The sequence below is a fragment of the Melopsittacus undulatus genome, chromosome 19, assembly GCF_012275295.1.
Source record: "Melopsittacus undulatus isolate bMelUnd1 chromosome 19, bMelUnd1.mat.Z, whole genome shotgun sequence".
Taxonomy (NCBI): Eukaryota; Metazoa; Chordata; class Aves; order Psittaciformes; family Psittaculidae; genus Melopsittacus; species Melopsittacus undulatus.
This window is the reverse complement of record NC_047545.1, coordinates 1,012,644-1,033,075: the sequence shown is the minus strand read 5'-3', so window position 1 is coordinate 1,033,075 and position 20,432 is coordinate 1,012,644. Positions and strand designations below refer to the sequence as shown.

General features: G+C 60.9%; 1 protein-coding gene across 2 annotated transcripts; it reads right to left on the bottom strand.

Moving 5' to 3' along the window:
• Window positions 1–1,117: 1,117 nt before the first annotated feature.
• Window positions 1,118–12,752, bottom strand: LOC101868909 (nuclear receptor ROR-beta-like). Of its 2 annotated transcripts, none has more exons than XM_034070866.1 (10): window positions 12,612–12,752; window positions 6,174–6,259; window positions 5,949–6,090; window positions 4,985–5,398; window positions 4,521–4,642; window positions 4,110–4,242; window positions 2,719–2,826; window positions 2,305–2,415; window positions 2,075–2,187; window positions 1,118–1,605 (listed from the first exon to the last, which is right to left on the bottom strand). In XM_034070866.1, the coding sequence occupies exons 1-10, from the start codon at window positions 12,616–12,618 to the stop codon at window positions 1,444–1,446; spliced, it is 1,398 nt and encodes a 465-aa protein (XP_033926757.1). In that variant the 5' UTR covers window positions 12,619–12,752; the 3' UTR covers window positions 1,118–1,443. The 2 variants fall into 2 exon arrangements, with proteins under 2 accessions (XP_033926757.1, XP_033926758.1); XM_034070867.1 differs by lacking the exon at window positions 12,612–12,752 and adding an exon at window positions 7,989–8,018.
• Window positions 12,753–20,432: the final 7,680 nt, after the last annotated feature.

Here is a 20,432-nt window from a genome sequence, read left to right as displayed (position 1 = left end):
CAATGGGCAGTTTCTCCCCCTAAAAAGCTCCCAGGTCCTGCTAAATAGAGAACAAACCCCAACATAACAGAGCTCCTTGGAGTGAAAGCCTGGCTCCAACTCAACCTGCAACAGCAGCCGTGGCCATGCTTCCAATGGTCCCAGCATGGGAACTGGGGACCTGGCTGTGGGCTGGGCAGAGGAAAGGCCACAAAACCTCCTCTGGGTGCTGAGCTGTGGGTCTCAATAAGAGAACTACACACAAGAGCCAGCACCAAAAGAGCCCCAGCCTATCTGATGTGCAGTCAGGCACTGAGCCCTGTGCCTGCACCACTGCCTGCAGCTGCTTCCCGGCTGCAGCAGCCAGAGGTTGGGGTTTGGCCACAGTCCCAAGGGCAAAGCCCCTCCTTGGAAAGCACTTGGGATGCAGGAAGGTGGCAGGAGGCAGGTGGATGTGCTGGATCAGCTCCATGCACCAGCTGGATGGGCAGTGGGGAGAGCGCAGTGATGGAGGGCATGGAGACCTCCTCCATGGGAAAATCCTGTGCTAGATCCCACCCTGAGCCACAGCCGGATCCTTCTCACCTGAGGTCACCCCATGTCCTATGGGCTTGCTGCACCCATGGGAGAAGGAATACAGCAAAGGCTCTGCCTTCACCCTGTCCTCGACTCCAGGTGGGAGCCCAAAGCTGCCACCACCGGCCTGGCTCACTCCCAGCCAGCCAGGTCTGCACTGAGCCTCCTGTATCCTATGCCTTGTGTTTGGGTAATAAAAAATAAACTAAAAACAATAACCAAAAGTAAAAACCAAAGCCCAGGGATGGGGACAGCAGGCAGGACAGCAGGCAGGACAGCAGGCAGGGCAGCAGGCAGGACAGCAGCCAGGACAGCAGCCAGGACAGCAGGCAGGACAGCAGGCAGGGCAGCAGGCAGGACAGCAGGCAGGACAGCAGGCAGGACAGCAGGCAGGACAGCAGGCAGGGCAGCAGCCAGGACAGCAGCCAGGACAGCAGGCAGGACAGCAGGCAGGACAGCAGGCAGGACAGCAGGCAGGGCAGCAGGCAGGACAGCAGGCAGGACAGCAGGCAGGACAGCAGGCAGGACAGCAGCCAGGACAGCAGGCAGGACAGCAGGCAGGACAGCAGGCAGGACAGCAGGCAGGACAGCAGGCAGGGCTGCCCACAGGAGTCAGTCCCTTACCACTGCCGGGAGCATCTCCTCTCCCGAGCAGGGATTTCACATTCATTTCACTGGTATGGCAAAGTCCGTTTGCTTTTTCCTTCAAGGTGCTTTACATTCAAGAGCTATTGCAATCCACAGCGAGGAAACGGGGCTGGGATGTGCCCCAGCCCACGGGGTTCTCTTGGGTTTGATTATTTGACTTAAATAAGCTTCCCCAAACCTCTGAAGTTGAGGTTGTTTCCAGACCTTGGGGAACCCGAATAGGGCTGGTGGGTCCCAGCTTTAGCTCTCCCGTGGGTCACTGTACTGGAGCTCCGAGTTGAAGACCTCCTTATAGAGGGGTGGGAAGTTCATGGCAGTCTCCGGATGCAGGAGACGGAAAAACTCCAGCTTGTCCAAGTGCAGGTTGCAAATGGTCTTCATCAAGGGCAGCTTGGAAACCATCTGCAGGGGAAGGAGGAGCTGGTCACCATGGGGCTCCTGGTTAAGATCCTTCCCCTTGGGGACAAGCAAGGGGGTTTGGGGACCACTGGACAACTTCCACCATTGGGCAGCCTGGCAGCAATGGCTTTGCCTCCAAACCCACGTCTTTCTGCAGGACAACCAAACCCGAGGAGCCATCAATGTCCCACTCCTCATCCCAGCTCCATCCTGCCCAAAGCATTCCTGAACTGGCCCCTTTTGCTCCAAACACACCCTGCCAGGTTCAGTGGCATGGGGCTGCCTGTGGTGAGGATGCCTTTGCCTGCACTGCAATGGAGATGCATGGCCTGTGGAAAGGGGAATTCTCCTTCCACAGGTCCCAGGGCTCGCTGCCCAAGAACACCCTCACATGGCTCATGAGCACAGCCACCTCCACCAGCTGAGACACCTCCCCTGGCCCCAGCCGGCTCCGTGCATGCATCACCACTACCTTGGAGAGCTTGTCCTCAGCGGAGTGTTTCTTCTGGATCTCATGCTGCAGGGCCACGTAGATCTTGTCCTGGAGCTTCTGCACCTTCTTGGACTCGGTCAGCCAGGGCCGATCTGCAGGGGATGGCAGGTCAGAAACACCCCCAGCCTCCTTCCCTTTAGTCACCCCCCAAGGAAGCAGCACTGAGGTGTGTGGGTGCTCCCCATCCCCGGCTGCAGTGTCCCCCATACCCGGCGAGAGCAGGACGGCGGCAGTGAAGAGGGCGAGCTCCTCATCTGATAGCTGCAGGCGGCACAGGGTCCTCCCCAGCTCAAAGACAGCACCGATGAGGTCGTCACAGCCTGATGGGGACAGCAGGGAAGAGGGGGACGTCACCCCCGGCAGCACCCGAGGCTCGGAAAGCTTTCGGAAGATGAGATGGGTGAAGGGGGGTCCCCAGCATCATGGGGCTTCAGACCAGGGCACAAAGCACATCCCAACCGTGGTGCACATCAACCCGATCCCAACAGGAATGGGGGCAAACGCAGCAGGGTCTGACCCGCTCCTCTCACCCGCCCAGCCCTGGGGATGCTGCTTTTCACCCAGCCCTATCCGGGTGTCAGGAGGAGAGGAAAAAGGGGAGGAGAGGCCTGAGAGGCTCTTACCGAGGGACTTGAACATCTGCATCCCACCAAACTTCCCCTCGAAGAGCACAGTGTTGTTCAAGGGGTTGAACGCGCGGATCATGCGGATCAGGAGCACCTCGAGGCAACCTGACATAGGCAGAGAGCGCAGACAAGGGCAGGGCAGGAGGGTTCCATCATCCAGCACCAAATATAAGAGAGAAGAAAGCCCCAGGGCAGGTTTGAAGTCCAGATTGTTCATTCCCAAGAGCAGAATGATGATTTCAATGCATCCAAGTCAGGGGTTTGGTTTTTGGGGTTGGTTTTATATGTTTAGGTTTCCAATTGTGACCACGATATTTCACCAAAGGGAAATAGGATCCATCATTCGCAGCCGGGCACAGAGATCCATCGAGGTCATGGTGGAGAGGGTGAGGACAAAAGGCATGGAAAGAAAAAGGAAGGAAGAAAGAACGAGTTAAACTCCAGCATGTCAGGCACGGCCAGCTCTGGCTTTGGGACACAGCACCCTGCCAGGATGCTGGCACATGTCTCCCTCTGCTCTCAGCTCCCCAGCCCTCAACACTTAGGAACTAGGAGGGTTTCCATTGTTTTAGGCACATGAGGGATTTTGCACACTGAGCTCCCTTGCCAGGCAGACTGGGGGGACACGGGTGTGCGCTGCTGTTGTCCTCCTCTTCCCAGTCTCTTGCCAGGATTAGAGGCCAATCCTTTCCTCTTCTCCCTCCAGCACAACTATTCCTGGTGGGAAACCAAATGTGCTCATTTCCATCCCAGGTTCTGAGGGACATTTACTTGAGGGTGCCTGGAGTGGCCACTCCTCACATCCCTCTCTATCCCATCACCTTTACATATGATCTTCAACTCCTTCTAGCCCAGTACCTGCTCCCCAGGCACTGATGCTGAGCCTGGAGGCAACCAGGGCAGAGGAGAGACCCTGAAAGGAAAGCACTAGCCAAGAGGAAAGATGGGATATACATATCCTTGTAGTGCCTAAAGGGGCTCTGGAAACCTGGAGAGGGGCTTGGGACAAGGGATGTAGGGACAGGCCAAGGGGAATGGCTTGAACCTGCCCGAGGGGAGACTGAGCTGAGCTCTGAGGCAGAAGCTGTTCCCTGGGAGGGTGCTGAGGCGCTGGCACAGGGTGCCCAGAGAAGCTGTGGCTGCCCCATCCCTGGCAGTGCTCAAGGCCAGGTTGGACACAGGGGCTTGGAGCAGCTGCTCCAGTGGAAGGGGTCCCTGCCTGTGGCTGGGGTTGGAGCTGGATGAGCTTTAAGGTCCCTTCCAACATAAACCATTCCAGATGATTCTATCATGTGCCTTTGGCTCCGTGGCTGCTGCCTGGGAGAGGTGTTGGGGTCAGGAGGGTCTGGCAGGGACATGAGAGGGGCATGGCCGGTCCCTGCTCTTACCGGCCTTCAGGAGGATGATTTGGTCGTTCTGGCAGAGCTCCATGAAGCCGTCGATGCGCTTGGCAAACTCCACCACGTACTGGATGGCATTGGAGATCTGCAGGGAGCACTGCTGCCACATGGCCTCGCAGCTCTGCCGGACACCACACACAGCCCTTAGGGCTCGCTGCCACCCCATCACCCCATCCACTGCCCCCCCATCACCCCATCCACTGCCCCCCTATGGTGGGTGCTGGCATGAGGACACCCACGGCATCCACCTCCCAGTATGGGGCTTTGGCAGCTCCTCGAGCACCGATTGACCCTCCTCATCCTCCCCACCCTCACCCCTGCCTCAGCACAGCACTGGGGGGCAGCAGTGGCCCTTGCTGGGGCTGCTGCAGCACTTGGGGGGCTCAGAGCTGTGCTCACCTTGCTCTGCAGAGCACGGACCTCCTCGGGGGAGTAGAGGCTCCATGCCAGGCGCTTGAGCTCCTCTGTTGTGTACTGGCACGTCTCCAGGTGGGACTTGACCACGTTCTGGGCCACCCGGTCTGCAAGGTGAGGGCAGCATGGGGTGAGCCCTGGGTATCCCCCAGCCTCACACCCCAACACCGTCCTCTGCTGGGTCTCCATATGGGAGCTGCTGGGGCTGGAGGGGCTCATGTATGGTGTCATGGGGATATGAGGACAGATGGGGCTGTTCCCAAGGCACCCTTTGATGTGCTGAGCTCCATCAGTGCTCAGCCTGCAGGAGGGATGTGCTGGGGGCTGCTCTGAGAGCCGAGGCTGTTGTGAGTGGGCACCCAGGGCTGGGTTCATGCTGCAAGGTGCCCGGGGCTGCACCCAGCACCGTGGGGCTGCACCCCCCAAGTGTGCCCGGCACCAACACTCACCGATCTCGAGGACAGAGATATCAGCAGCCAGCTGAGCACCCTCCAGCGCACCGTGTGTGAACAGGGCTGGCTCCAGCATCAGCTCGTAGATGGACTCCTGCTTGATGAGTGTGGCATCGGCCACATCCAGGCTGGACTGGTCGGGCGAGGGCTGCGCCGAGGTCAGCAGGTCCAGGTTGTAGTAGGTGCTGCTGCCATCGGGGGTGAGGGGGAAGTCGAAGAGGAGCCCGTCGGACAGCGTGGAGATGTCGTCCAGGTCCGAGAGCCCACTGCTGACACTGGTGGTGTAGACACGGCTCAGAGGCTCAGGCTCGTCCTTGGTGCCCCCGCTCTGCTCCTGGCTCTGCTGATGCTTCTGCACCTCAGCATAGAGGCTGTCCCGCTGCTTCTTCGACATGCGGCCGAACTTCACCGCTGCCGAGGCAGAGAGCAGGGTCAGGGCAGCTTCCACCCCACACAGCATCAGCCAGGACCACCCCCCTGCCCTGGGATGGGGCCTGGCTCCCGGAGGAGTGTGTGGTTCTATAGAGCCATAGAACCATGGAATGGGTTGGGTTGGAAGGGACCTTAAAGCTCCTCCAGTTCCAACCCCTTCTATGGGGACCCCTTCCACTGGAGCAGCTGCTCCGAGCCCCTGTGTCCAACCTGGCCTTGAGCACTGCAGGGATGGGGCAGCCACAGCTTCTCTGGGCACCCTGTGCCAGCACCACCATTAACCCATGGCACCTTGGCTACACCGTGTGTGAGCACTCACAGGGCCGGTGCCTGCAGCCCTGCCCTGGGCAGCCTGTTCCAATGCCTGAGCACCCTGTGGGGCAGGAATTGTTCCTCAGCTCCATCTAAACCTGCCCTGGTGCAGCTTGAGGCTGGTTCCTCTTGTCCCATCCCTTGTTCCTTGGGAGCAGAGCCCAGCCCCTCCTCACTCCAACAAGGAGGAGGGATAAGGCTCTGGGGCAGGACTCACCATCCCGGGACATGCCGAGCGCCAGGCATTTCTGCAGGCGGCAGTGCTGGCAGCGGTTGCGGTTGGTGCGGTCGATCAGGCAGTTCCGCTGCCGGGAGCAGGAGTAACTGGCATTGTTCTGCTGGCTCCTCCGGAAAAACCCCTGCACAGGACAGGGATGTGTTGGGAAGGCACCAACCCCATATCCATGCACCCGCTGGCTCCATCCCCAGGCCCTGCGCTCACCTTGCAGCCTTCGCAGGTGATAACACCATAGTGGATCCCTGAGGATTTGTCTCCGCAGATCTTGCATGGGATCACCTCGATTTGGGCTGTGGTAGAGGGGAAACCACAGTGTTAGTGATGGTCACCACTGAACTGAGGGAGGGAGATGCCCTCCTGCTGGGACAGGGGGAAACTGAGGCACGAGAGCCGGAACTGCTGCAGCTCAGCCCTTCCCACAAGGATGCTTGGGCATCAGAGAGACCCTTCACAGGGTGCAGGTACCCCCACCTACTCCACCATCCTCTCCAGCAAGAGGCAGGTAGAAAAGCCTTTTGATCTACAAGGGTGTTTGGGGCCATTCTGCCTGGGACCCAGTTTTGGACTCATTCCCCTTGTTTTTCAGTGTGAGCACACTGTGGAGCACCCAGGACAGGGACACCCTTGGCACAGGCACCATCCCCACCCCATGGCTCTCCTCATAGAGGCCTGGCCCAAGCAGAGGGTCCGGGGGCCCCGTTGCCCCCCTGCCAGCTCCTCCTAAACCCAGGACTGCTGCAGCCATCACCAGCTCAAGGTCCCGGTCCCCTTCCCCCCACAAATCCGCTTCCCTTCGCTTCTGCTTCGCTGGCACTGAGCTGCTAATAGGCTTCGTCCTCCTCATTTTCCAGCTGCCCCAGATCTGGGCTGCCTCTGCCCGCCCCACACACACTGGGGGGGGACATGGGGCACCCCCGGGACTCGTACGTGCCTCTCAGCATCTCTGCACCCTCTAATCCCTGCCCCAGCGCCAGCCGCGCTCATCCTGGCATCGCTTTGGAGGGTGCTGGGCAGCCACACTCAAACAACCCCTGCAGCCAGATTAGGGCCCGTGCAAATCCTCAGCTCGGGTAATTCCCTTCTGGGAATGACGGTTCTGGGCATGGTCGGAGGTTGTTGCTGGGGGTGACGGCCCCAGGGCTGGGCCAGCACCCGCTGTGTCCTGGGGTCCCTCCCGAGCTCTGGAGCCAACCAGCAGCCCTAGGAGCTCATCCTCAAGGAGCCTGGGCTGGGTCACACAAGCCTCTCTGTGCAGTGGCTGCCGGACTCATCCCAAACCTGGCTGCAAGCAGAGGGATGGATCCCGACTCCATCACTGCTCAGCTCCTGCCCCAAAGGCACTGGGTGATTCTGGGGTTCACCCCTTCCTCCTCAGGCTGCCAAGCTGGGCTTGTGTTCTGTCCCTCCCCAACCCAAGGGGGTCACATCCCACCCTGTCCCTCCTCTGCCTGTGCCTCTGCTGTAGTTTCAGGCCTGGGACAGCAGAGGTGACCCCCCCATGGTGGGCAGGGATGGCCACAGCATCACCACAGCCACACCAGTCCCAGCACCCCCAGCTGCACCAGCATTGCAGCCCAGGGTCACCCCTTTGGGAGGCACCAGGAGGGTGACGTGTGGCCACCCCCATCTCACCACCCAGCTCTGATGGCTGAGAGACCCCCCCAGCTCCTGGCCCCTGCCACCACCTTCACCCCTGCTGCTGCAACCCCACAAACCAGGGCGACCACCGCGCACCCCAACACCCGGGGATGGGCTGGAGCTGGTGGCACATCGGGGGGCACTGGGTGATGCTGGTGCTGGTGCCACCCCCAGCAGGAAGCGGCGTCGGTTCCTTATGCAATGTAATTGCAGGCGCGGGTGAGGCACGGCGGTGACACTGACACCGCACCCTCACGCCCGCGGCCGATACTGCCGGACCCCACAATTACCGGCACCAACCAGCACAGCCGGAGTGAGCATGGCCCTGGCACCCATGGCACCCATGGCACCCAAGGAGCACAGACCCCGAAACCCGCTCACCAGCTCACAACGATGCCAATGCTGTCCCCATAGCCCTGGTCCAGGCGGAGGGGATGCCCCTCAGAGCCTGCTGTATCCAGCACGGCAGAGCTCAGGGGATGGGGTTTGATGCTGTTCTGGCTCCTCCGGAGCTGAGCATCACCCCTGGGTGCTGTGAAGGAGAAGCCCCTGCTGCTCGCTGGGTGCCTGCAGCCTATGGGGCTCTAATTGGCATCCTGCTAATTACACACTGGGCTGCCACCAGCACCTGACCCACTCCTGAGGTGTTTGCCCCAAATAACTGCCGTGGGGCTGCAGCCGTAACCCCCAATTACAGCCCAGCACAGCGTTTCATTGATGCTCTGCTTGTAAGCATGGGGTGAATCACAGTGCCAGCTCCCTCAGCGTCCCCTCATACCATGGCCATATGGCCCCTGTGGTGGCCAAACACCACCCTTAGGCAAACCCAGCAGCACAGGGAGGGATGTGGGTGCTGGTGAGGTGGCCTCCACATCCCCTAAATCTCGCCATGATCTCACATGGCAGCACACCCCACACACCGGGCACAGCTCCCCCCACTGTGCCTCAGTTTCCCCCCTGGAGCTGGGCTAAAACAGGGGACAAGGAATCAAAGCCAAGGGTTAAAAGGAATAAACTCTCATCTTCAGCCAGCAATTAAATTGTCCCGGCCGCGGTATTTGCTCTCCTCCCACTGTAAACACTTCTTGCCCAACTCCTGGCCCTTATGTAAGTGGCACCGTGGCACTGTCCAGCCACCGGCTGGGCTGTGATGGTGACAACCGGCCCCGGGTCCGGTGGCCCTGTGGCTGGAGCCATCCTGTCCCACTGACACACTTTGTGCCCGTGGCCCCATGCGCTTGTGTAACACCGCAGCCGTTAACCCTTCCCATGGCCACACCGGGATGGAGCCGCGGCTGCATCCTCACCTCCCACCCTGGGGATGGGACCTCTGGGGCATTCTGGGGGTGATGCCTCAGGCTGGGGACACCCGTTTGCTGCCCCGAGCTGTGGGTCTCTGTGGAGGATGCAGGTCCATCCCTGCACAGTCCCCCAGGTCCCCCTTGCCTCTCATGACAAACACCCTCCTCTCCATCACCTCCACATCCTCTTGCACCCCAAAACATGACAGGCCCTGCACGACTGACCACGGGAATCTGGACCCTCCCTTTGTGGTGCAGCAGCCATAGGCAGCCCTATCTTCCTCCTCCTCCCTCTCCTTCCCCTCAGCTGTACGATCTCATTGCTGAGGGGGGGTCACCCCAAAGCCCTCAGCACCCTACTGAGCCCTTGGATGTGCTGCAACCCCACTGCTGCAAGGAGCTGCCCCCAGCTCCAGCCAACTCAGTGGGACTGGGTGTCCCTTGGCTGAGGGTCAGGATACAGCCATGGGAACAGACCCATGCCTGGGACCCGGGTCCCCCTTGCTGCCTCAAATCCCCCCTCAGCTGCCATGGCCGGAGCAGGACCAGCAGCTTCACCAGTGCCCTGGCTCATTACCCAGTGAACCTGCTGGGAAAGTAGGTCTGTGCCCCATCCTGCTGCCACGATCGATGCTGCAGGATGGGCACCTCCGGTAATTACCAGCAGCCCTGCAGCCCTCCCGCACCCCCCAGCCCCAGCCAGGGCACTGGGATGCTCTGATCCTCCCCTACCACCATCCTGTCCCCTCTGGCCCAGCATCCCCACCCGTGCACCCGGAGCAGGGGGAGGAAGATGGGTCCAGGCTGCACAGGAACATGCAGGGACCCATAGATACAGCAGGGGCCCACGATGCCATCCCACATCTCCAACCCTGCCCCAAAACCAGCTCTGCTCCCTCATCCCCTGCAGCAACCTCTGCCCCGGTTGCTGCTCCCACTGCACCCACCTCCAGGAGCCTCTTCGCTTCCCCACAGCAATTAGGCACCGTTGTCTTTCGGGAATGGTTGGCCGTGGGGTAAAGGAGGTGCAGAAGGAATGAGCAAGGGAATAAAGGGAATGATCATCCCTTTACATCTGCTGCTGGGCTTGCTTTTAACCAGGCTCCAGCACTGTAGCACCCTGGTATCCCCCAGCACCCCAGCATTCTGCAATCAATGCTATTAAATCCCATTCCCATCCATGCACCCTGTGGGTAGCTGGGGCTGTTTGCAGCCAAGGCTCCGGCTCCAGAGGCACCGGCAGCACCAGGGCTGTGCGGGCAATAAGGAAAACGTGAATTACCCAACTCCATCCCCACACTGGGTGATGCTGGACATGGGAACCGGTTCCTTCCTGGATCAGCACAGGTTTCCTGGAAGCTTTGGGCTCAGCCGCTCACTCCCTGCCCCAGTGACCCCATGGCCACACAGGCGATGGCTTCAGAGCCACCCCAAGGAGCCGTTTGTTTCCTGTCCTGTGCTGCAGTGCATGGCCCCAGCTTGGAAATCACAGCAAGCAGCTCACCACAAGCAGCAGCAGGCGAGGAGGGTCCACACAGCCACCTTGCTCCTGCCCTGGCTGCACTGGTTCATTGCCTCCCCCACCACACAGCACTGCACCAAGGCCACTGGTGCAGGATGCAGCCCTCTGCACATTGGCTGGCATAGGAGGTAAAGGTGAGGTGGTGGGGATAGGGACCTGCCATCAGCGTGGGGTGCGCAGAAACTGGGCTTTAGTGGGAGAAACCTCTGTCTCCACAGCTGAATCAGGGGGAATTATCTCCATGGGGCTAAATAAAGGCACTGAGAGGGGCTCTGCTCACCACATCCAATAAACCAAGTGTGATTGAGACATCAGCAGCTCTTTAAATAGCCACTGCCAAGTTCAAAGTTAAACGTGACAGGGAGGAGGGACAGGCAGGGATGCTGCCAGCATGGCCCGGCCCGAGCTACAGGATAAACCCATGAGGAAGGGACCACCATCTCCCCATCACTTTGCTCTCCCTCTCCATGTGCTGCTGCTCCCCGGGGTTATCGGGGTCAAGCATCCCAAGTGCTACCTGGATCCCACAGGACCCCCTGCTGCCGGCAGCCACCTCTCTCCTCCAACCTCCTTTTTGGGATGTGAAGGGCATGGACATCCCCATCCCATGGCACCCAGGACGGGCACAGCCGTCGTCGTGCAGGGCATCCTCGCCCGCAGCAGCGTGTGCACGGGCAGGGAAGCTCCTCCTCCACCCTCTCTGATTTTTCCAATGACAGATCTAGGTCACTAGGACAAGTCGGGAAGGCAGCGGAGCCACCGCACGCTCCGAGCCACGCCGCTTGCAAAACAAGCGAGCGGGAGGGCTGGAAACCCTATAGGATTATACAAGGCAAAGCCTCTCGCCCGGCCCTGGCGCAGCCGCCGTGCGGCGAAGGACAAGAGCAAGGAGCTGCTGTGGTCCCCGGGGGAAGGGGCAGAGCTGTGGCCCTTTGGGGGGGGAAATGGAGATTGAATCCGTTTGGGCATCATCGCCAAATGTGGCACTTGGGCGAGAGATGGGAACCTGCGGCAGGCAGGACTGCGGGGAAAACACCTGATGGGGGAAATGGTGTGAAATCAACGGGGGGTGGGCCTCAATTTGGGGCAAGAAGCAGGAATCTGGGGGCAGGAAAGACATTTATATAAAGAAAGGAAAAGTTCACCCAGCTGCTAATTAAACCCAGTGCTGGCTGGGTAAGTGCTACATAGGAGCCGGTGTTATCCATCAGGCAGGCGTTAATGCTGCCCTCCATACTAATAAAGGTGAAATCCTGGGATGTCATGGGGTGGGAAGGGGATTTGGGGGCTCACCCTACCCTGGCACCACCATGACATGAGAGTGTGGCGGGTGGCAGATTCGCAGCACCCACAGCTACACCAGGAGGGAGGAAACCCCATATGAGGAGCTTCGAGATGTACGTCCCAGTACATACAACCCCCAAAATGTGCCATTTACGCACACGCACCCCCAAAATACACCTAAAGAGGTGCAGAAGTGGGTCCTGGTGGGGTGAAGGGCTCGGGCAGGGTGGGTGATGATAGAAAACAGGGATGGAAATCCCACCCTGGGGTGCGAGGTCCCAGCCGTGCTCCCAGCAGCTCCACCAGGAACAGACATGGGATGTACTGGTTTCGGCCACCACTGCGTCACCATCCCCGGGCCCGGTGGATCATCCCGCCGGAGCCTTCCTCCCTCCATCCTCCTCCCAACCGCCTGCTTTGCAAAGCGGAGGGATGAAAAGTAGGAATCGTCTTTATCGGAACGGCTGAACCCAGGCAGGCACTGCCGAGACTCACCCCCTTCCCTGGACAAGGGGCACCCAAAATCCCGGCTGGTTTCCCCCTGTCCCTCCAGCGGCACCGGCCCGGCCCCAAACCACCCCCGAAGCAGCGGAAAGGGGGAAAAGGGGGGAAAAACAACCCTAAATCCAGCCCTGGTGGGAGCAACATATTGGAGAGGAGATTAAGGGGTTTAGTGCGAGGAAAAGCTTAAGAGCGGGTTTAAGCCGACGTCGGAAAGCGAAGCAAAACAAACAATTTTATTCCTAACGAAGGGGGGGAGCGGGACAGAGCCCGGCGGGGCCGGTGCGGGTCCCCCCCCGGTCCCCGGTAGGGCTGATGCGGGTCCCCCCCGTGCCCACCGGGGACAACTTTAGCCGCTGCCTCCCCGCAGCCGCCCCCCGCTCTCCCCGCACTCACCTCGCATCGTGGCCAGCGGCGCTCAGGACCGCACCGGGGGGCGCATGGGGCGGCACCGGGGGTCCCTGCAGCGGGGCGGGGAGCGGCGGCACCGGGGGGGGGGGCACCGGGAGGCACCGGGAGGCACCGGGCGGCTCTGGCACCTGCCCCTCCGCCGCGCCGCTGACCCACTTCTGCCCGAGCATGCGGCCGTTCACATGACGAGCCCGCTCCGCCCCCCCCAAATCGGTTTCACTTCCAGCCCCACCTCCTGCCCTTCCTCCTCCTCCTCCTCCTCTTCTCTTCGTGCCCCCCCCGTCCCCACCGCTCCCACCGGGACCGGTGCTCGGAGCTGCCCACGGGCGCTGCGCGGGGTCCGCTCGCCCCGGCCTGGGGGGGACACGGCTCCGGCACCGGGGGGGTGCTCGGCGCTGCCCGCCCCTGGGAGGGCGCTGCCGGTGCCGGTCCTGCCCCGGCTCGCCCAGGCACGGGGCCCGCTGCGTGTCCCGCTGAATCACTTCACCCTTGTGCGGCTCCGCTGCTCCCCATCGGGTGCCCTGCGAGGCTCTGGGACCCCACAACCCTGCGGGATGGGAGGGGGGAAGCGCAGACACCCAGCCCTGGGGGGTGTGGGAAGCGTGGAGACCCCCCGAGCAGCCCCACCATGACCCAACATCAGGGTGCGGATGCTGAGGTCCATGGGCCAGGTCTGTGTGCACAGTGTGCAGTGGAAGCAGTGGGAAGCTTTGGAGTTCGCAGAGAGCTATTGTCACCCCGTCCTTTAGGATGGGATGCACACAGAAGGATTTTGGGCCTGGGGTTGTATCCTCCGGGTGCTCCAACACACTGCAGTGATAAATGTAAAGAAATGATGGCTCTGGACCATGAAAGGAGATCTTGTGGTGCCAAGGTCTCAGCGTGGGCAAAGCACCAAGACTGGGGTTTGTGGGGAAGCTCTTGCACCAGGTCACCAGAGACCCATGGTGCCACACCACGGGGGGGGTGGTTGGTCTGTGTCATGGGCTGAGTGTAAGGGATGCCTTTGAGTGATGCTGCTGAGGACCTTGGGATCGTACAATGGTTTGGTTTGCAAGGGACCTTAAACATCTACTTCCAGTCCCCTAATGCCTGGGTCCTGGGGATGGTAGTAATGGCCTGGAGATGTGCTCTGTGTGGAGAGGGCATCCACTACGGGCATGGATAGAGAGCTGGGATAGGGTGCCAGCTGTGGCTGCCCCATCCCTGGCAGTGTTCAAGGCCAGGTTGGACACAGGGGCTTGGAACAGCTGCTCCAGTGGAAGGGGTCCCTGCCCATGGCAGGGTTGGAGCTGGAGGAGCTTTAAGGTCCTTTCCAACCCAAACCATTCCAAGGTTCTATGATTCTATGGAGATAGAAATGGTACCACCCCCACCCCCACATGTGCCATGGCCTCCCCTGCCCTTGTGGATGTGCTCTGCAGATCCCCCACAGCACAAACCCTTCCATTAAACCATTTCAGCACTGCTGAAGGAGGTGATTCCAACCCGCGTCCATCCCGAAGGCCGGGCCTGAGCCGGGGGATGCAGCCGGGCTGGGGGCAGAGGGGCTCCCCCCGCACTGAGCCGCGCTCCAGTGCCGCTGCCTGATGCGATCTCGCTGACGGCGGCTGGGGACGGGCTCCGCTGCCGCACCCGGGTCCGCTCCTTCCCTCCCGGCTCTCCCCCCGCTGCGCTCCGCATGGATGAGCACATGGATGGGACGAGGGGAGACGGCTCCCTCGGTCCGCACCGGCTGCCTCGGTCCGCACCGGCTGCCTCGGTCCGCACCGGCTCCCTCGGTCCGCACCGGCTCCGCTCGGTCCGCACCGGCTCCGCTTCCAGCCCGGCTCCCCGGAGGCCGCCGCCGGTACCGGAGGTCACGGCCGCTGCCGGAGGGAGGTCACCCTCATTAGCCCCGTTTCACTGATGGGGAAACTGAGACCGGGAGCAATGCGGGGACTCTCTGGGGCCCTGGTGAGCTCGCCCCTCCCACCAGGCGCTCGCCGGCTCGCCCAGCACGGCCTCGGTTGCCAATGTTGGGACGGTCTTGGCCAAACCAGGGAGAGAGGGAAAATACACCCTGAGCAACCCACACGTATTACATAAATGGCACCAACCACACCTGCAGTGAGCAATGCTGGACCCACGCACGCTCTGGCACTGACTCCTTAACCCTTCACACCGTGGAAGTCCTGGGGACAAGGAGATGCTGTGGCATCGCACAAGTGGGAGCAGCCTGCACGTACTGCAGGTCTGGGACTCGGGTTTGGGGGGCACAGGAGTGGAGGTGTGAGGTTACACCAGAGCAGAACCCCCTTTATCTTGTCCAATGTCTCACCCTGCAGACTCAGCTTTAAACTGGGGTCCTGGACCCAGCAAAGCCAGAACTGAGGTGGAGCCAGGTCAGCGGTGGTGACAGTTGAGTCCTTGGTGTAACATTTGCAGCCTCCCCTCTGCTTGCGCAGGGCTGGTTTGGATGTGGTATCACTGGAGGCCACTGAACCGCTCCTAAATGTCCCCCCCTCCACGCAGTGTGGTGTGGAGCCTGGTGCTGCTGCGCTCGCAACCAGTTGGTGTAGAGATGCTGACCCCAGCATCGACTGGTGCCATTCCCAGTGATGGAAAAGCAGAGGGGCCAGTGGGGCCAGAGCTGCTGTTTGGTGCCTGTGTGCTGCCAGGATTGGGCTCAGTGCTGGGGACCTGCCCCTGGGTTATGCCAGGGGATGTATCCAAGGGTCTGGATCCAGCCCACTGCAGTGGCACCAGCAGCCTCAGGCATCAGCAGCACGGGAAGGAGATGGCCACTGGGAATGGACAAGGAACAAAACCTCTACCACCCTGTGACCTTCCAGCCCTTCTCCCTGGCCCAGCCTCACTGCTGACTCTGTGGTCAGGACCAGGGCAGACGCTGGGTGCTGCCAGCCCGTGGCCACCTCAAAGTGGCAACCACGGGCACAGCTCCACTGCCAGGATTGGCCCAGTCAGCCCCTGTCTGGCCTGGAGGTGAGCAGGAATTGGGGATGACACCTCTGCACCTTAATCACTGTTTGCTCTCCCTCACACCCCACCCAGCGAGAGGGGAACCAGCATCACCCATCCTGCGACCACCAAACTGCCATCGGGGCTGGGCTGGGCTGCCCTGTGCCCGCTGAGCCCTGGCACAGCCACCGGCAATGGCCACTGCGGGGGCTCTGCTGTGGGCCACGGGCACTGCCAGGTCCCTTCTCCTCACTGTGACTCAGTTTCCCATTGGGAAGGGCGGACCTGGCTGGCTGGGAGCAGGTCATGGGATGAACCCACTGATGGGGGCCACAGCGTTGGTGCCCCCAAACCTCATCTCTGGGTGCCAGTGTGGGGATGTCTCCCATGGCAGCCCCAACCCCAAGGCCGGGGGGGGGGATCCTGTCCCCCAGTGCTGGACTGGGGGGTGCAGGCAGCAGGAACAGGGTGGCTGCAGGGGAGCTGTGGTAGTTGCACCCACCAAGCATCAATGTGTCCCTGGCTGTGGGGTTAACACCACGGAGAACCCCATCACTCTGTCCTCTCCATGGCACCAGTGCCACCCTTCTTCCCAACCCCGCTGCCAAAGTGCTCCAGTGGCACAGGATGAGGGTCTTCCCATTGCACTGGATCAGGCTGGTGCCATAGACCCCTCAGACCCCTCAGACCCCTTAGACCACGGGGGCCTTTGCTGCCTGTGCCAGCCCCTGCCCACTGCTGGCTCTGGCATGGTGCTGGGCACGTGGACCTGCAGAAGCAGTGTGAGTCAGTGCCCCACGGCACTCGTTATGCAAAGGCTGTGGTGTGGGGCTGGGGCACACAGTGGGTGCTGCCTGGGCACCCAGGGCAGATGACTGGAGCAAAGGGGGAAACCGAGGCAGCAGTGGGGTGCACCCCGAGCCCACTGCCCCTGTGGGGCTGTCCCTGTGGCCAGTGGGGCTGTGGGTCTGGTGTAACCGGAGCCCCTGGGCTGGCCTGACCCGTTCACGTAACTCCTGCCTGGCACTTATGCAATAGCTGCTGCCATGAGGGACACCCAACGCCGCAGCAATTACCTGCCCCTTCGTCAGAGGCGACGCGGGATAATGAGGCTAATTGGAGCCGTGGCCATGGAGCTGCCGCTGGGCCAGGGAAGGGGATCTCGGTCTCACCCAGCACCCCAAGGGTGGCCCCAAGCAATTAGTGCTGCTGAGGCTTCGTTAGGTGCTGGGGGGGTGAGCAGGGCATGGACCCTGCTGTGCCCTGGGCAGTGTCTGCGGGCTGGGATGGAGCATCACTGTGGCCTGCAGCACAGTGAGGGGCAGGGTGATGGGTACCCCACAGCATCCGCCCGGGGGGTTCCGAGCCCATCATCCTGCTCATCATCCCTCTGGGGTCCCCAGGGCTGCAGAGCCCTGGCTCCGCTCATTGATGCCTGCAGGAGGGTCCTGCCCCCTCCCCGGGTACTCAGCCTGGGGGCAGGTCCCCAAGCATCCCTCGGCTCGGGGCACGGAGCGGTGCTGCCGAATCTCCAGCGTCGTAATTAGGAGATAAACAGGAAAGAGGGAAGGGGCAGACTTCACATCCCACCCGCTCCCCCGGAGACAGATGAAAGCAGAGCAGGGGACGCGATGGGGGCTCCTTCCCCACTTGTTTCTGCTGAATCAAACACTTTTCCTCCTGCTTAGAAGATTTCCCTGCTCCCCCTTCCCCCCTCCCGCTCCCTCCTTAATGAGGTTCTGCTGTAAAAGTCTCCGAGCTTCCACCATGGCCTTGAGTTAATCTCCAGGTACCTTCAAAGCCGGGTTCCTCCTGCTCCCCCCCATCCATCCCCCTTCTCCTGCCTCCAAAATACCGAGTTCCGTGTGATGCTGCAGGCAAGGGGGGACCAGGGGTAGATGGGGGTCCCCGGGGGGGGGGTACATGGACCCCAGGGCTGGGGCAGGGATGCGGGTACCCAGGGATGGAAAAGCAGCCTGCCTTTAGGGGGAGTTTAAATTGGGGTGAAAAGGGGCTATTTGGGGATATTTATTGCCCTAAACTAGGATATTGTGGAAGTAAAAGTCCTTGATCTGCTGAGGTGATGAGCAGAGCTCTCTTTGGCATTGACAGTGGTCCAGGGACTGGTGACACCAGCACATCACCGTGGGCTCGGTCCTGACCACAGCAGGTGCTAAACGAGGGGAGAAGCAGGACTGAAAGCACCCACGTTGGTTGAGCATGGGGGTGCTGCACCCACCCGACCATGCTCACACTGCTTGGCTTCCTCCTCCTGCCCATTGTGCCCTTACCTGGGCGTCCCTCTCCAGAGCCGATCTGGAGGCTTTAGCACAAGTTAATCTCATCAATCCCTTAATTCCAGGGACCGAAATAGGAAAGATCAGTAGGTCAGTGGGAAAAGCTCTTGGCCAAAGTTAACACGTTAATGCGGAGAGAGGGCGAGAGGAAGAGCAGGGCAGAGAACAGCACCCAGGGACCTGCTCCGGTCAACGCGAATCCCATTGGGAAGCTGGTTTGGGAATGCACAGCACCCATAGGGCAGGGAGTCTGTGAGGGGAGGGAAGCTGCTCTCCCCTCCCACCCAAACAACGGCCCCAGGAGGACTTAGCTGCAGTTTAAACGCCGGCCTCCATAGGCGAGGCTTCCCCTCACCCTGCTGCGCTGCCGAGGGCTCCAATTAGGGCTTGGCAGGCTCCAGCCTCAGCCCTGAAGCACCTTTTTGGCTGCTGCTCTGCAAAAGCCTTGCCAGAGGACTCAGCTTTTAATGCAGCCAAAGCCCAGGTGAGGTCCCACCGCTGCCTGCCCCTCCTGGGCATGGAATCATGGAACCACAGGAACCAGATGGGGTGGAAAAGACCTTTGAGAGCATCAATTCCAACCGTTCCCAGCAGTGCCAAGGCCACCCCTAACCCATGGCACTGAGGCCTCGTCCCCACGCTGTGTGCACACTCACAGGGCCGGTGCCTGCAGCCCTGCCCTGGGCAGCCTGTTCCAATGCCTGAGCACCCTGTGGGGCAGGAATTGTTCCTCAGCTCCATCTAAACCTGCCCTGGTGCAGCTTGAGGCCAGTTCCTCTTGTCCCATCCCTTGTTCCTTGGGAGCAGAGCCCAGCCCCTCCTGGCTCCATCCTCCTGCAGGCACTTGTAGGGAGCCATCAGGTCCCCCCTGAGCCTTCTCTTCTCCATCTGAACCCCCCAGCTCCCTCAGCCGTTCCCCATCTCTCTTGTGCTCCAGGTCCTGCTCCAGCTCCATTGCCCTGCTCTGGCCCCATCCAGCACCTCAAGGTCTCTCTTGTAGTGAGGAGCCCAGAGCTGAGCACAGGATTCAAGGTGCAGCCTCACCAGTGCTCAGTGCAGGGGCACAATCCCTGCCCTGGCCCTGCTGCCGCACTGGTGCTGATCCAGGCCAGGATGCTGGAGGCTTCCTGGCTGCCTGGGCACAAGCTGCTCATGTTCAGCTCCATCAGTCAGCACCCCCAGCTCCTTTCCCATGAGCAGTTTCCAGCCGTTCTTCCCCAAGCCTGCAGCATTCCATGGGGTTGATGTGGCCCAAATGCAGAGCTCAGCACTTTGCCTTCTTGAACCTCATCCCATTGGCCACAGCCCATGGATCCAGCCTGCCCAGATCCCTCTGCAGGTCCCAGCCCCAGCTATGGCCCTGTGGGCAAGACCCCGCAGCCCTGCAGTGCTGATGCATCCCAAGAGGGACCAGCCCGGAGCCTTTCCTGCATTCCTGGCTGCTTTCCCCTGGGCTGGCTGCTTCCAGGCAATAATATCGCTATGGGAGCAGTTTCCTTAAATCCATCTTTGTTACCACAAGCAGCTTAGCTCCAGGAACTCTCTTCCGCCCTGTTCTTTTAATACGATCCCAGCTTAGCAAAGCCCCAGGCTTAGCCACTGCCCCTGCAGTGCAAGTGAGGAGAATTAAATAATATGAAAGCAGAAAACAAAGAGCTCTGCTTGATTTAAGCAGCTGGAGGGGGGGGCGAGGGGGGGTCACGGGCACCCAGCCCTGTGCTGGTGTTACCTGGGGAGGGAGATGCTCAGATGGAGGATACAGGCTGTGGCCCCTGCAGGATGAGGGGTTTGTGGGTCAGTGGGTCAGGGATGCTCTGGTGCTTTCAGCCATCACTCCTGCTGCTGGGGAGCCAATGGGGCCTGGCTCAGAGACAGGCTCACCCTAAAGATTCCCATTGTCCAGCATTTTCCCATCTCAAGCTGCTGAGTGGTCCTGGGGAACTCACTGCCCTTCGCATCACACCAAGGAATGGATGGTTTTGGTCTTCCCCACCCAGTCCACAGCACCGGTGCCTGGGATGGTGCTTCCCGGCTGCCTGTGCTGTGCCGATGCACTGGGGGTTATTGCTCATCCTCTGGGATAAGCTGTGGCTCCATCGCCAGCACCCGGCTCACCTTGGACTCCGCTCCCGGTGCGGTGTGACGGCCGCTGGGTTGCTGGGGAGACCGGTGGTTTATTTACCATCAGGGCTGCGATAAGGAGCGTGGAAGGGGAGGCAAAGCACATGGTGTCCAATGTGCCTGACCCACTTTTCCAGCGCCTGGGCATCGCTTGCCCTCGGCTATTGGATTGCAGTGGCGGAGGCGCAGGGAGCCCTGCTGCTTGCCGGAGCCACTGTGCTATGAGAGCTTGGGGTGTCCTTGCCTCTGAACCCCGTTTTCCTCTGAGCTGGTTGGGCAGAGAGGAAACGCATCCCTGGGCTCTGTGTGTGCATGGTGGCTGCTGCAGAGACCCGGGGATGGGGATGCTCACAGTGCCCATCCTCAGCCGTGGTCCCCACCGTGGTGCATCCCCCCCGGCGCTGGCACAGTGGCCCAGATCTGCCAT

Coding starts and splice junctions, on each gene's coding strand:
- LOC101868909 (XM_034070866.1), bottom strand. Junction 6,091..6,173: donor TCACCTGCGAAGGCTGCAAG/GTGAGCGCAGGG, acceptor TGTCCTGTGCAG/GGGTTTTTCCGGAGGAGCCA. Junction 4,243..4,520: donor TCCGTGCTCTGCAGAGCAAG/GTGAGCACAGCT, acceptor GGTGTCCGGCAG/AGCTGCGAGGCCATGTGGCA.